The 17,215-nt window shown below is 43.7% G+C and overlaps 1 protein-coding gene across 2 annotated transcripts in view; it reads right to left on the bottom strand.

Moving 5' to 3' along the window:
• The window catches only part of LOC124618105 (ras-related and estrogen-regulated growth inhibitor-like), a 572,768-nt gene that overhangs the window by 22,868 nt on the left and 532,685 nt on the right, over positions 1–17,215 (bottom strand). For both annotated transcript variants that reach the window (XM_047145318.1, XM_047145319.1), the window contains one exon: positions 11,354–11,535. In XM_047145318.1, the coding sequence (XP_047001274.1) occupies positions 11,354–11,535 (182 nt within the window). The remainder of the gene's footprint in view (positions 1–11,353; positions 11,536–17,215) is intronic.

Genomic DNA, 17,215 nt, shown 5'->3' with positions numbered 1-17,215 from the left:
TGCAACTGCTTCCTGCGACTAGTCATCGTTCAACAACGTATCATGGGCGAGGAATATCTGCTGTTCCTGTGGGTGACCCTGCCTCTCCTACTGAAATCTTGCCTCTGGTGATACGAAAGGTAATGTGGCTGCTACACGATGTTGCTACAGCTCACTGCCACCTTCACTATAAAGCTAAAACACAAGTACAGGCAGAAATTCGCAACTTCCCTGACGTGTGGTTTAAATCCTAGAAAAATACATCATCATCTTCATTTAAGACTGATTATGCCTTTCAGCGTTCAGTCTGGAGCATAGCCCCCCCCTGTACAGTTCCTCCATGATCCCCTATTCAGTGCTAACATTGGTGCCTCTTCTGATGTTAAACCTATTACTTCAAAATCATTCTTAACCGAATCCAGGTACCTTCTCCTCGGTCTGGCCCGACTCCTCTTACCCTCTACTGCTGAATCCATGAGTCTCTTGGGTAACCTTGCTTCTCCCATGCGTGTAACATGACCCCACCATCTAAGCCTGTTCGCCCTGACTGCTACATCTGTAGAGTTCATTCCCAGTTTTTCTTTGATTTCCTCATTGTGGACACCCTCCTGCCATTGTTCCCATCTACTAGTACCTGCAATCATCCTAGCTACTTTCATATCCGTAACCTCAACCTTGTTGATAAGGTAACCTGAATCCACCCAGCTTTCGCTCCCATACAACAAAGTTGGTCGAAAGATTGAACGGTGCACAGATAACTTAGTCTTGGTACTGACTTCCTTCTTGCAGAAGAGAGTAGATCGTAGCTGAGCGCTCACTGCATTAGCTTTGCAACCCCTGGCTTCCAGTTCTTTCACTATGTTGCCATCCTGTGAGAATATGCATCCTAAGTACTTGAAACCGCCCACCTGTTCTAACTTTGTTCCTCCTATTTGGCACTCAATCCGCTTATATCTCTTTCCCGCTGACATTACTTTCGTTTTGGAGATGCTAATCTTCATACCATAGTCCTTACATTTCTGATCTAGCTCTGAAATATTGCTTTGCAAACTTTCAATCGGATCTGCCATCACAACTAAGTCATCCGCATATGCAAGTCTGCTGATTTTGTGTTCACATATCTAAATCTTACCCAGCCAGTCTATTGTTTTCAACATATGATCCATAAATAATATGAACAACATAGGCAGAAAAAAAAATCCTAACACCGAGAAGGAGTTGTGCGACTTGAACGAAAGTTGGTAGGAGTGTTTCTACATCAGAAAGATGATGTCTGTTCAAATTTCGCGCCAGTGGCATGAATGGCGTTAGTAGAGTCACTAAGAGGATGCAAATCAGGTTTGCTTCAAATACACGCTGTACCGGTCATGAGCGTTAGTTACCTTTGAGACAGGACGTGGTGAATTGATGTTAGTCAAGAATCCCTTTAAAGGCGACGAAGACGCCATTATCCACACGTCACTGAGTTTGAACGAGGTCGTGTAACAGGGCTACGAGAAGCTGGAAGTTCCTTCTCCGATACTGCAGAAAGACTTCTCAACCACTGTACATGATTGCTGGCAGGAGTGGTCACGGGATTGTTCGGTCGCAAGAAGCCCGGGCTCCGGACGGCCACGTGGCACTACTGAGAGTCTAGACCATCGTGTTAAGCGTACGGCTGTGGCGCATCGTTCTGTATCTCCAGCAGCAATCTGAGCACCAGTTGGCAACTCAGTGACGCAACGAACTGTGACAGATCGGTTACTTTAGCGACAGTTCCGAGCTAGAAGCCCAGTTACGCTCATTCCCGTGACCCCATACCATCGCCATTTGCGACTTCAGTGGTATCAAGCGAGAGCTCGTTGGAGGGCAGGGTGGAGGTCCGTTGTGTTTTCTGATGACAGCTGGATCTCCCTCGGTGCGAGTGATGGCCGTGTGTTGGTTAGGAGCAGGCCAGTTGATGGTCTGCAGTCAACCTGTCTGTGGCCAGAATGAGGTTTTCATTCTGCAGCGGTGTGCGCGCTGACATGAAACTTCCTGGGAGATTAAAATTGTGTGCCGGACCGAGACTCGAACTCGGGACCTTTGCCTTTCGCAGGCAAGTGCTGTACCAACTGAGCTACCCAAGCACGACTCAAGACCCGTCCTCACAGCTTTACTTCCACCAATACCTCGTCTCCTACCTTCCAAAATTTACAGAAGTTCGCCAGCTGCGAGGAGGGGCTTGAGTCGTGCTTGGGTAGCTCAGTTGGTAGAGCACTTGCCCGAAAAAGGCAAAGGTCCTGAGTTCGAGTCTCGGTCCCGCACACAGTTTTAATCTGCCAGGACGTTTCAACCTGTCTGTGTGCAAGACACACTGGACCTACACCTGAAGTTCCAGTTATGGTCTCGCGTGCGACAGAAGGCGCACTCTCATGGTTATCCCACGCACCCTGACTGCAAATTTGTACGCCAATCTGAAGAATCGACCTGTTGTGCTGCCATTCACAAACAGCATTCCAGAGGTTGTTTTTGGAGGATAACGCTGGGCCCACATACCACTATCGTAACCCAACCTGCTCTACAGAGTGTCAGCGTTTGCCTTGGTCTACTCGATCATCAGATCTGTTTCCAGCCGAGTACAGATGGGACATAATCGAACGATAACTCCAGCGTCATACACCATCAGCATTAACCGTAACTGTATTGGCCAACCGAGTGCCACAGGCATGGAACTTATCCCACAAACTGACATCCGACACCTGTACAACACAATGCAAACACATTTCAACATCCTGTCGGTTACACAGGTCATTAATGTACCAGCATTTCACACTTGTAGTGGATAGTGGCTGATCTCGCGGTTACATTAACTTGAAATCTTGTAATTTTAATCACTTAAATATGTTATCTAGATTAACACATTCCCGAAATTTCATTGCTCTACAGTAGTAATTTTTTGTGTTACCATTTTTTTTTCGCTTCAGTGTACATTACCAAAGATCTCCTGTCTTCATCTTCAAGTGGGTGTAGCTCACTCGGAACGTGTTTCTTGTCACATGTCCATATGAGACTTGTAACTCCTTACCCTCTCAGGCATAGTTTCCGGCAGTTCATACCCACTTAGCGACTGGACTCGCATTCGGGAGGACGATGGTTCAATCCCGGGTCCGGCCATCCTGATTTAGGTTTTCCGTGATTTCCCTAAATCACTCCAGGCAAATGCCGGGATGGTTCCTCTGAAAGGGCACGGCCGACTTCCTTCCCCATTCTTCCCTAATCCGATGAGACCGATGACCACGCTGTCTGGTCTCCTTCCCCAAACAACCAACCAACCAACCCACTTAGCGAAATCATCGCGAAGATGTAGATAAGCATTCGATGATGTAGAGATCCGGGCGGCATGCCGCCCCTTTACAGCACTTCCGTGAGAGGTACCTCGCGTGCCGAGACTGCGTCCGCAGCCGGCAGTGCCGTAAAGCCGCGAGCGGTGCGTGGCGTTGCGTGACGTGCTGGGCAGGGCTGGCTCGCTCGCCCGTGCGCATACGAGACGACCCCCGCGCCGGCGCGGATAACTCACGACCGCCTTAAACACGCTGAATTACACCCACTCTGCACCGTATCTGACGCCGCGGGTACGGCCGTAAAGAAAGGAAAAGTCGTGCAGCGGGCAACCACTTTCCGCTGATGGAAGCCGCATGTCTTGTTGCTTCATAAGGAGTTCTGATGGGTGTGCGATGAGATACGTCTGTCCACGAACTGCGGCAGTTGCGGAACAGGGAAGTGCTCGTGCCCGGCTGTAAGAGTCTAACATCTCTTGTTTCTTGTTCTGAATCAGTAAGGACAATCTTAACAACCGGTGACATAAAAGGAGTTAAAGGGATGCGACCGTTTAATTTGGAGTACGAAATACACTGCACAACACAATTCAAGGTGTCACTTTTTTCGAAAGCCCTAACTATTTCCTGTTGCGACGTAGAAGTTAACAGGTCTGCTCAAAAATGCCTACACCTTTCCCCTATAATCGTGCAAAACCGTAGCGACACTTCCAACAGCAAGGAGTCGACTTACGCGATAAAAAAGGCCAGAGCTCAGAGGCGTAATACGGGTTAATGATGCCACATTGTCACCAGATTTTAAAACAATTCTGCCTAACAGTGTTCAGAAAGGATGGAGTAGTAAATAGTGGAGTATTTATTGCTGTCAGAAGTAGCCTACCTTGTAGTGGAATTGAAGTATATAGTTCCTGCGAAATAATATGTGTAGAGGTTATTCTTGACAATCGGACTAAACTATTGCCGGCCGCGGTGGTCTAGCGGCTCTAGGCGCTCAGTCCGGAACCGCGCGACTGCTACGGTCGCAGGTTCGAATCCTGCCTCGGGCATAGATGTGTGTGATGTCCTTAGGTTAGTTAGGTTTAAGTAGTTCTAAGTTCTAGGGGACTGATGACCACAGATGTTGAGTCCCATAGTGCTCAGAGCCATTTGAACCATTTGAACAAAACTATTAACAGGATCGTTTCACCGACCCTCCCGACTCAGAAGATATAGTTGCTGAACAGTTGAAAGAAAACTTGAGTCGCATTTCAAAGAGGTGCCCCACTCATACGATTGTAGTCGGTGGTGACTTTAATCTACTCTCGATATGCTGGAAAAATTACACGTTTAAAGCCGGCGACAGGCATAAAACCTTATCCGAAATTGTACTGAATTCTTTCTCAGAAAATTATTTTGAACAATTAGTCCATGAGACCACTCAAAGCGTAAATGGTTGCGAAAGCATACTTGACCTCTTAGCAACAAATAATCCTGGACAGACAGGGAGTATCGTGACGAATACAGGGATTAACGGCCACAAGGCAGTTGCTGCTAGGCTGAATACATTAACACCTACAACCATAAAAAAAGAAACGCAAATTATATCTATTTAAAAAAGCTGATAGAAATACTCTTAATTTTTTTTAAGGGACAGTCTTCACTCTTTCCGATCTGATCATGTAAGCGTAGAAATATGTGGAATCATTTCAATGAGATAGTATCGACGGCAATTGACAGATATATACCACAAAAATTAATAAGTGATGGTACTGATGCTCCATGATACACAAAACATGTCAGATCGCTGTTGCAGAAGCAGCGAAAAAAGCATGCCAACTTTAAAAGAACGCAAGATCCCCAAGACTCGCAAAGTTTTGCAGAAGATCAAAATATAGCGCGTACTTCAATGGGAGATGATTTAATAATTTCCACAACGAAACTCTGTCTCGGAATCTGGCAGAAAACCGAAACAGATTCTGGTCATATATAAAGCACACCAGTGGCAAGACGCAATCAATACCTCCACTGCGCCATACCAACGGTGAAGTCACTGATGACAGTGTCACTAAAGCGGGGTTATTAAACATGGTTTTCCGAAACTCCTTCAGCAAAGAAGACGAAGTAAATATTCCGGAATTCCGATCTACGACAACTGCCAAGATGAGAAACATTGAAGTAGATACCCCCGGTGTAGCAAAGGAGCTTAAATCACTTAATAAAGGCAAGGCCTCCGGTCCAGATTGTATACCAGTCAGGTTCCTTTCAGAGTATGCTGATACAATAGCTCCATATTTAGCAACTATATACAATCGCTCGCTCACAGAAAGATCCGTACCTAAGGACTGGAAAATTGCTCAACTCACACCAGTACCCAAAAAGGGAAGTAGGAGTAATCCGCTGAATTACAGGCCCATATCACTAATGTCGATTTGCAGAAGGATTCTGGAACAGATACGTGTTCGATCATTATGAATTACCTCGAAGAAAACGATTTGTTGACACATAACACGGATTCAGAAAATATCTTTCTTGTGAAACACAACTAGCTCTTTATACTCATGAAGTAATGAGTGCTATCGGATGTCAAATTGATTTCACATTTTTAGATTTTCAGAAAGTTTTCGTCACCGTGCCTCACAACCCTCTTCTAACCAAACGGCATGCCTATGGAACATCGCCTCAGTTGTGCGACTGGATTAGTGATTTCCTGTCAGAAATGTCACAGTTCGTACTAATAGGCGGAAAAGTGTTGTAGGCCTTCTATTGTTCCTGATCTATTTTAACGACGTAAGAGGCAATCTGAGTAGTCTTCTTAGTTTGTTTGCAGATGATGCTGTCATTTACCGTCTTGTAAAGTCATCAGATGACGAAACCAACTGCAAAATGATTTAGATATCTGTATGGTGCGAAAAGTGGCAATTGACCCTGAACAAGGCAAAGTGTGAAGTCATTCAAATGAGTGCTAAAAGAAATGCGCTAAATTTCGATTACGCGATAAGTCACACAAATCTGAAGGCTGTAAACTCAACTAAGTACTTAGGGATTATAATTACAAATAACTTAAATTGGAACGATCACATAAATAATATGATAGAGCAAACCAAAGACTGCGATTCATTATCAGAAAAATTAGAAGGTGCAACAGGTCTACTAAAGAGACGGTTTACACCACGCTTGTCCTCCCCATTCTGGAGTACTGACGTGCGGTGTGGGTTCCGCATCAGGTGGGACTGACGGATGAAATCGAAAAAGTACAAAGAAGGGCAGCTCGTTTTATATTAGCGCGGAATAGGGGGAATAGTGCCACAAACTTGATACGTGAATTGGAGTGGCAATCATTAAAATAAAGGCGTTTTTCGTTGCGACAGGATCTTCTCACGTAATTTCAATCACTAATTTTCTCCTCCGATTGCGAAAACATTCTGTTGGCACCCACCTCCATAGGGAGAAATGATTATCATGATAAAATAAGAGAAATAAGGGCTCGCTTAGAAAAATTTAAGTGTTTGCTTTTCCCGCGCGCCGTTCGAGAGTGGAACGGTAGAGAGACTGCTTGAAGATGGTTCATTGAACCCTCTGCAAGGCACTTTATTGTGAACAGCAGAGCGATCATGTAGATGTAGATAAACGCTGCCGTTGATGTGTCACACGATGGGAAGGTCGTCGCACCCCCTATTATCCTCATTTCATCCCTCTTTTTCTCGGTCCTGCGACAACGGTCGGAACCACGACGCCTAGCGTCTTAATCATTCGATTTTCTCAAGAATGGGCAAAGAAAACGTTTCAGACACATTTCCGCTCAGAATCGACAAGAAAAGTACTAGGGGTGTGGAATAAAGTGCATCAATGATGTCACCGATTCGCTTGGGGAGTCGATTCCCACACATTTCGCGGTCGGAAACGACAGTTTTCACTGTGATGAGCAGCATGACGATTTTCTTGACAGTCTTTGACACTGCTGACACGCCCACGACGAATCAACCCTTCTCTAAGGACATCGCAGGCCTGCAACCCAACTGAATGCGATCGCACCCCTTTGGATTGCAACGCGACCCCGATTTTTGTTCTGGTGAACTGGCTGGAACCACTAGGAACCGTTCAAAAGCACTCGATGAAACCTGAACGTCATCCGAAGCAGCAAAGGATATTTATGCTTTTTCAGCTCTTCTGTTTCACAGCCACTGCGGGGGGCGGGATAATGAGTGGGTGAGATATTGGCACATGCTTGAAAAAAAACAGCAAAGGATCTCACTCAGTGCCCCAGTTCGGCAACACTTTCTGTGCCTCCTACGCACCTTTCTTGGGAACTTCTAAAAACGTCCCGGCACAGAACAGCCATTCACTGACTCTTAGCACCTGTGTGGCAGGCAATCGTTTCGACAAACTTCAGACTGTTGACGGCTTGCGAAATTTGTGTGGTAACGACAGGCTTGTCTTTTTTTTTATTTTTATTTCACATGTGTCGACACTCTGCTATTTGAAGCGTCGCCTAGCCCGAAGGCGCCGTTGCAGAACGCCACCCTTTTGCACCGCTATAGAGGAAATTCATATGCACCTTTGAGCCAAATTTCATATTTCTGCTTTGCCACTGGAGAAAAGTATGCGGTTTCGAAAAAGTGACCCTGTAATTGAGTTTCACAGTTCACATTACCTGCCATCATAACCAGCAACCTTTATTATATTTCCACCCTAAAATGCCTTCCAGATCACGTCCACTATTTTGCCTAAGTACGAAAATCACATGTGTGACAATATTTTGATTATTGGACCAATACCATCTAGCGACGCAAATCTGTACCTTATCCTAAATGTAGACAGTTCAACAGAGCACGATACCCTGTACTGAAGTGAATAGCATGTATATTAAGTGTGCTATCTCCTTTTACCGTTAACTGTCCCACTTATCTCGATGTAAATGTTTTTTGCTTTTGTATCGCAGGTGTGATAGAGGTACTCCGAAACGCGTTATAAGCTGCAAGGATAGCCGTAAAGGTACTGAAGGCTAAGAGAAATGATTTATTCACTGCTTCAAAGGGCAACATTGATGAGTTTACAGTTCTAAGCAGACTTACAGCTTTTCGTAACGTGTTACTTTTGAAGTAATCTTAATCAGTATGATTTTGACCTCGTTGTTCTGTTCTTAAACCATTCGGTGACACTTGCAAGAAGCTTCGTTTTCCCTATCCATGAAGTTAAAAATTAAGGAACGAATATACTAATGTGTCATTTCTCCGCCCTATAGCAATACCTCCACATACTAGATCGCGTCTCTATAAATAAAGGAGTGCACAGTGCTTAACCCCAATTGTAGGTTGCTATCTAACGCTTCTAGAGGCATCAAATATTTGTTTTTCTATATTTCATACAGTTACTGACCAAATTAAAAACAAAAAAAATGCTGTCGTAGTCTATTCATTAAGGGATATAATCTCATATTAAAGGTTTAACATAAAAGTCAAATATTGAACTTAGAAACTGGTTGTCTGTCTTGAGGTAAACTAAATCACGACTCGTAGATCATCCAGTATCTGAGAGAGCACTTAATAACTTCCAACGAACTTTATATGTAATTTCGAACATTGTCTAAACTTTTTCTCCCTGACACAACCCACAAAATAATGAAAGGAAAACGGTTTATTGCTTACTGCAGCATCAGGCATGCCAACTTACTTTTATTGTACTATTTACTGACATGGCCAACACGGAAATCGAATTTTCGTAATTTTTTTGTATTTATGTTTGTGTTTAGGACTCAAACATCCATAAAAAGTTCTCGAGAACACCGACTTTGAAGTTTCCTTATCCTAAAGTGAGGTAGACTTTTCGACAGACAGGTTCGTTCTGCTATAAACTGTTCGCTTGACATCTGAGCAGCTAGGGTTCGAATCTCAGCTGATGCAAATTTTTAAAGAATGGTGCAGGCTCTACGACCATTTCCGTGAACCTTAAAATACATAAAGATGGAAAAAAATCGCTAGTGCTCGAGACTTGTAATCGCTGGTTCGAGTCTCGTTTGGGTCACAATTTTTTTCGAATTTTTCTGTTGAGTTCGAACACAGACGTCATTTAAATATTAAATTCATCAAATACATGCTGGTTAAGAGATATGCAATTGTCATTTATTTCTAATTACATACTGCATACAAAAATCCAGTATACATTGCAAATACAGAGTGATCGTTAGTAAAACCGACAGACTGCAGAGACGGACTCGTGACTGGAAATGGAAGAAAAACATCGTATGAACATGTGTCCGGAAATGCATCGTTGCCGAGGTAGATGGCACTGACGAATGACTGTTGCTTTGACCACGTGCCATGTGTTCCTTGTGTGTTACAGGTTGTGTGACTGACGCAGCGTGCTGCAAGCAGCAGAATGGTCCAGTAATCATGTCGGAAACAAGCCGAAATGGTGTTTGTGTACGGCCAAGCAGATGAAAATGGTCGAAAGGAAGCACGACTATATCAAAACAAGTACCTTCACAGGCACCAAAGCACATCACACAACATTTCAAGCCCTTTTTAGGGTTTTATGTGATACATGGGTCCTGTCGTATAGACGAGCGTGCAAGGAGGCGGCGGACGGTGGGTACACCAGATTCGGAAAACCGTGTTTTATAAGATATTGAGACGAATCCTAGTACAAGCTCCAGGAAAGTGGCCCGCCAACATGGTGTAAGCCAAAGTACGATTATGTGTATTCTGCATGACAACCGGTTCTACCCTACCACATGCAATTTCATGGAGACCACGCTGAAGATCTGTTGTGACGTGGACGCGATGCGGCCCTCATACTGTGCTGAGAGACGATTTGTTGTCGTTGTACGCACACCGTCCTTTCCGGACACATATTCGTAGTACTTTTCTTCAGCCGCCAGGGTAGCCGAGAGCGCTAATGCGCTGCTTCCTGGACTCGGGTAGGCGCGCCAGCCCCGAATCGAATTCCCCCGGCAGATTAACGACGCGAGCTGGTGTGCCGGCCAGCCTGGATGTGGTTTTTAGGCGGTTTTCCACATCCCGATAGGTGAGTACCGGGCTGCTCCCCACGTTCCGCCTCAGTTACACGACTCACAGACATTTGAAAACGTTCGCACTATTTCATGACTTACACTCGACACAGACAGCTGGGGTACACTACTTCCGTCCCAGGGGGTTGGGGGTGGTGTGAGAAAGGGCATCTGGCCCCCCTCTGCAATTAACACTGCCAAATCCGTGCTAATAAAAGCTGACCGCGCGTTGGAGCGGGACAATGGCCCCACGAAAGGAAGAAAGAAAGAATTCATAGTACATTTCTTCCTCCATTTCCATTCAGGAAGCCATCCCTGCAGAGTGTTCGTTTTATTAAAGTTCACCCTGTATGAATTGTTAATTATTGATTATTTTTAGAAGAACTTTATTAAAGATCGTTTAAATTTTTAATAAATTATGAATTATAATTTTTTCATCTACACGATCAAAGACCTTAGTAAGTAAGGAAATTTGAATTTGACATGCCAACCTGTTCAAGAGGAGAAGAGATCGTAACAGACGGACAGAGAAACAGACAAGTAAGAAAGGAAAAAAAATTGTGTTATGATTACAAATTAACAGTTTTCATATTTTTGCCTTGACGTATATTTGCTAACTGCCGAATTTTCTGATTCCAGATCAACAGAAACTAACCTGTGAGTTCTGATGAGTCAGTTTTCAGGTATCAAGATATATGACACGAATTGTCGTGTCTTTTGACTAAACTGACTGAGAGGCTTAAAATTTGTACACTGTCAAGAGACCATGGATGTTACTATGTGACATAAATTTTAAAGTGATACGTCTACCGATTCCTGAGGATTATGGTTCTTAAAAGTCGGACAAAAAGACAGACACACACGGACAGACGGGCAACAAAGTGAGCCTATATGGGTTCCGTTTTTACACAATGAGGCACAGAATCCCCCCCAAAAAAGTAAAAAAGTCCAATCGCCGTGTGGTCGCCTTGTTGCCTTGTGGCTGTGAGACGACGCAGAGAGTACTGTTTAGGTAGCAGAAGGAAGGTGTATTAGGACTTGACGTCCCGAGTGGGCAGCGGAGGCAGCTGCTGGTGGTGGTGGTCGTTCTTACCGCGAGTGGTCGAGGTCTCGCTTGTTGCCGAGCAGCAGCGTCGTGAAGTAGGAGGGCAGCTTCAGCTTGGCCAGCTTGTCCAGCAGTTCGTGCGCGTCGTTGAAGCTGGCGCGGTCGCACACGCTGTACACCACCACGAACGCCTCGCCCCATCGGATGTGGTCGTACAGGCAGCCCGTCGCCTGAAACAGAAAGACACGCCGACTCACATAACGTCCACTTGTCACGGTCCACCCAGCTCAAATCTCTTCAAATCCAAGCAAATATTATAGCCTACGTCAGTTTCAACCTGCTTATTGTATTCAAGTGTTAAGCGGCCCTTAGAGGGTCAACAGTATTGCTCAGTAACGTTGTGCACAATGATATTGACGTTCTCCCTAGAATACCCAGAGATATTGTCCATTATACTGTCAACAATATTGTACGGCAGTGCTGTTGTTCGGAATGTAGCACGAAAGAGACGCAGCTGCTGTGATAACGGCTCTACTTTGTTGTAAGCAGAAAAATAAGGTTGACGCCAAATCGGTTCAAGAAGATTACTCAAGTAAACTTGTTGAGAGATTTAGACTGAGGGAAAGGAAAAAGACTGTTATAACTTATTGTGTGTTGATGGTGCAACATTTGATACATTACTGGAATTGGTTCTCCTCTCTCCATATGTAGACACTTGCTCCCCTCCTTCTTTCCCACCCCGGATGAGTTTCGGTGGATGCCACATCCCCATCATCAAAAATAAAATAATGGAATGAGATACGCGGTCCCACTAACCCCGCGCTTATCTATTATGCTACGATACCTTGCTACAGGCAATTTTTTCGAAGACTCCAAATTTGCAAGTTCAGTTTTACCTTACGGTATCTGATACATGCTTACGGAAACGTGCCATGCAGTAATACGTGCACTGAATGACTATATTCGGGTAGTAATGTATACAAGAAGATAAATATTTGTATATATCCTTTTATTAATAACTCTGAGTTCATTAAATTTTCTAAAAACCTCTCCCTTCCTGATTTATCCCTATATTGAAACTTCCTGGCAGATTAAAACTGTGTGCCGGACCGAGACTCGAACTCGGGACCTTTGCCTTTCACGGGCAAGTGCTCTCTGCCAGGAAGTTTCATATCAGCGCACATTCCGCTGCTCATTGAAAATTTCACTCTGGAAACATCCCCTAGGCTGTGGCTAAGCCATGTCTCCGCGATATCCCTTCTTTAAGGAGTGCTAGATCTGCAAGGTTCGCAGGAGAGCTTCTGTAAAGTATGGAAGAAAGGAGACGTGGTACTGGCAGAAGTAAAGCTGTGAGGACGGGGCGTGAATCGTGCTTGGGTAGCTCAGTTGGTAGAGCACTTGCTCGTGAAAGGCAAAGGTCCCAAGATGGAGTCTACGTCCGGCACACAGTTTTAATCAGCCAGGAAGTTTCATATCAGCGCAGCGTCTGCTGCAGAGTGAAAATCTCATTCTGGATCCCTGCATTATCTGAACAACAAATCGTAAGATTCATCACTCTTAACACCTCTGTTTTTGTAGTCATCTGCCCTAGCATCCCACAATGCCGGCATTAACTTCTCATTTACATGCACTCCATTAATGAAACTCTTTCGTCTTGTTTTGAACTCATTTTCCACAAACAACATCGAACATAATTTAACCTAACCTCCTTGGTCCGTGTAGCATGCGAGAGATTGGCCAGGATATTGTCAGTACTGCCCACAGACAGCACTATATTTCCAAGAAGTGCAACATGCTTCAAAACTTTTTATGTTCTTAACATTCTTGTGGAACCTCTCAATCTCACTCCTACACGATCAATATTATTGAGTATCCGGGAAATATTTTCAATATCATTGACTGACTTGGAGCCACTACCGTCAACCACTGCGATTTTTACCCCCACACACTTCCATCCATTAAAAAAAATGACGATTCCTCGGATCAGGAAGTCTCGTTAACAGCTGATCCCTTCTTTTAGTGAAGTTGTGCCGTAAATTTCTTTTTTGCTATACTCGATATGTATCTTCTCGTTATGTTAGTCTGCAGGGTTTCGGGGCCGCTGTCGCTAAAGTTAAAATCTTCTGGGTTGTTAGGCTCTGTCATATTTCTTCAAACAATGGACGATTTGATCCCTCGACTGTGATCATCTTCAGGATCTTGTGGTGTCTACAGTGGACACCACAAGACCCTGAAGAAGATCCCAGCAGAGGAGTCGAAAGGTACACTGTTTGACGAAATACGACGTGGCCTAACAATCTAAATGATCTTAATTTTAGTCTCCTCATTAGTTATTCGATGTACTCATTCAATTTTCAGCTTTCTTCTCTAAAATCACACTGAAAAAAGGTGTTCTTTTTTGTGTGAACCGTTTACTGTCCACATTCCCCTTCAAGCATAACTGCTATTGTCCCGTAACAAGCGATTCGGAAGTTCAGCGCATAAAACTTTCAGCTACTCGCCAATCGCATAACCGAAGCGTTTATCTCTATCTTCATATAATAGAACAATCCCAACATCTATCAAAGGGTGCGACCAAATCACACCACACGTAGAAAAGTTTATAAAGGCCTAAAATAAAGAAGTTTAGGATTTTGCGTTCTGCTGATGACGAATATTGAGGGGCGGGAAAGGAAAAGACAATGCCACTTCAACAAAATCATTCTGGAATTCGCTTTAAGCGACTTTTGGAAGTCATGAGAACGTGTATTTTATCACTTCAACAAAATATCCAATACTGAAACATGCGACCGTATCGGCACTAAATGGTAAAAAAATTGTCTTGATAGCCAATATAACTTGATTTATCGTCACGTTAGGCATTTAGGGAGAACCTCATCATCAGGTATGTGGCGTGAAATATAAAACATAAGACAGTATGTCAAAAGGAGTACTTTATAAGAATGTACTAACAGCGGAGAACATTGCTACGCGATACACAGTATCTCGATGCTTATTACTCCGGAACGCCATCAGTGTGGCAATTCGACAATGTCCAAGGAAAGCAATTTCAGCATCAGGGAACGGTAATCAAAGTAATGCCTACGACACCAGCCATAATCGGTGTATTACAACACATTAAAAATTGCCATGTAATTTAATTTCATACATAAAGAAAATAATTGTTAACGAAAACGTGCGACATTTGTACCAACAAGGCAGCAGCATGAGCGCTCCGAGGTGGGGAATTCAACAAATGGAAGTGCAACACATGGAAATGGCTCAATAAGCACATATAGAATGCAACCAGATTTTTAAAAACAATGGTACATGACTAAATTAAAGCTATAAAAACCCCAATAAACATAAATTTTTAAAAACACAGTAGAACACCACTGACATGCCGCATACCCATTTGAAACGCAATGAAGTAGTATTTGTATGGGCAACTGGAGATCTGACAGTCACCTTCTTGAATACGAGTCCAACTTCTTACCATCGCACCGTCTCAATCTGTCCCAATCCTTGTGACTATTCACAAAGATTGCCGGCCGGGGTGGCCGAGCAGTTCTAGGCGCTACAGTCTGGAACCGCGCGACCGCACGGTCGCAGGTTCGAAACCTGCCTCGGGCATGGATGTGTGTGATCTCCTTATGTTAGTTAAGGTTAAGTAGTTCTAAGTTCTAGGGGACTGATGACCTCAGAAGTTAAGTGTCATAGTGCTCAGAGCCATTTGAATCATTTTTGAATTTACAAAGATTGTTGCTCATAGTCGCAATTATACGTGTTTTTAAGAAATACGTTGCGCAAGAAAGGGAAGCAAGACTTCAGAAAAATGAAGGCAGGTTCATAACAACTGTCCAACTATAAAAACCGTTTTATAATGTAAAATTATTAAAATTTTCGAAACAAAATTGGAAATTTGTGGTAAGATCTTATGGGACCAAACTGCAGAGGTCATCGGTCCCTAAGCTTCCACACTACTTAATCTAACTTAAACTGACTTACGCTAAGGACAACACACACACCCATGCCCGAGGGAGGACACGAAACTCCGACGGGAGGAGTCGGGCGAACCGTGACAGGTCGCCCTAGACGGCACGGCTACCCCGCGCGGCAAAGTTTTCGAAATTCACAGGAGTATAGGTGTAAGCTATTAGGAATGATGGGCAAAATACTATCTGTACAAGAACCAAAAGGGGCAAAAAGAATGGAAGATTAAAAACGAATTTAGGGTGAAAGCATATCAGTGATATGTTTCACTGATGACACACCTACGCTCAGGGAACGTAAGCAAGAAGTGTAGGACATGTTGAAAGAAATGAACAATCGTAGTGTGCACACACTATGGACTGAGAGTAAACAGAAGAAAAACGAAACTGGTGAGACATGAGATGAGCGATAAACGCAATATCAAATCTGTGGACCAAGAGTTAGAGGGAGTGAAGTAATTCTGTTACCTTGGTAGCAAAATAACAAATGGCGGGCGAAGTGAGGAGAACACGAAAAGCAGCCTAGAAAGAGCAAAGAGGGCATTCCTGGACAAAAGAAATGTACAGCTCCCAAACATCGACCTTCATTTGAGGCATAATTTTTTAAAAATGTTCCTTTGTATCACAGCATTGTACAGTAGTCAATCACAGACTGGGATAATAGAAAAAAAAGAAGATCGAAGCGTTTGATATGTGGTGCTATAGTAGGTAGCTGAAAATTAGGTGAACTGATAATATAAGAAATGAGGAGGTTCTTCGCAGAATCGATCAACGTTCGTTCGCCATCACTCGCTCTACAGGGGCGCGGAAACGCGTGGCCGGTAGTTGTCTCAGCTTTTTATCCCCATTTTTATATCCTCTATGTCTGACACAATTCGCACTAACAAGTCTCTGTTTGCAGTGCGAATTGTGTCAGACATAGGGGTTATAAAAATGAAAAAGCTGGCATACTGTGCTTAATTTCATTCCATAATGCCACATGGAATTATTTTTTTGGATAATTCATCAAGCCAAGCTAAATTTTTTCGGGCACAGAAACGTGCAATAAGAGTTATATGTGGTGTGAACTCAAGAACATCCTGCAGAAGCCTCATTGGGTAGCTAGGGATGCTCGCTACTGCTTTCCAATATATTTATTCCTTAACGAAAATGGTTCAAATGGCTCTGAGCACTATGGGACTTAACATCTGAGGTCATCAGTCACCTAGAACTCAGGACTACTTAAAACTAACTAACCTAAGGGCATCACACACGTCCATGACCGAGGCAGGATTCGAACCTGCGACCGTAGCGGTCACGCGGTTCCAGACTGAAGCGCCTAGAACCGCTCGCCCACACCGGCCGGCCCTTAATGAAATTTGACATTAAAAATATATCACTTTTTCAAACCAACAGCTCAATTCATGGAATCAATACTAGAAGTAAGAATAATCTTCAGAGGGATTTAAAGTCACTTACTCTTGTACAAAAAGGTGGGCACTTTTCAGGAACACACATTTTCAATAGTTTGCCAGCGGCCATAAAAAGGTTAACAAACAATGAAATTCAGTTTAAGAGATGACTAAAGGATTTATTGGTGGCCAACTCCTTCTATTCCACTGATGAATTTCTCAGTAGAACCAACTGATATGTATATGTTTATTACCTTATAATTAAAAAAGATATTTTTTTTATTTTAAATTCAGTGCATTAATGCGATCTTAGTAAATGAGTGTTTGTAAAATGATACATTCACGCAGTGTTTATTAAAAACAGAAAACGATCATTCCACGTCGGCCACGGTGGCCGTGCGGTTCTGACGCTGCAGTCCGGAACCGCGGCACTGCTACGATCGCAGGTTCGAATCCTGCCTCGGGCATGGGTGCGTGTGATGTCCTTAGGTTAGTTAGGTTTAAGTAGTTCTAAGTTCTAGGGGACTTATGACCTAAGATGTTGAGTC

The sequence above is a fragment of the Schistocerca americana genome, chromosome 1, assembly GCF_021461395.2.
Source record: "Schistocerca americana isolate TAMUIC-IGC-003095 chromosome 1, iqSchAmer2.1, whole genome shotgun sequence".
Taxonomy (NCBI): domain Eukaryota; kingdom Metazoa; phylum Arthropoda; class Insecta; order Orthoptera; family Acrididae; genus Schistocerca; species Schistocerca americana.
The sequence above is the reverse complement of the archived record's forward strand: the minus strand, read 5'-3'. Positions and strand labels throughout refer to the sequence as shown.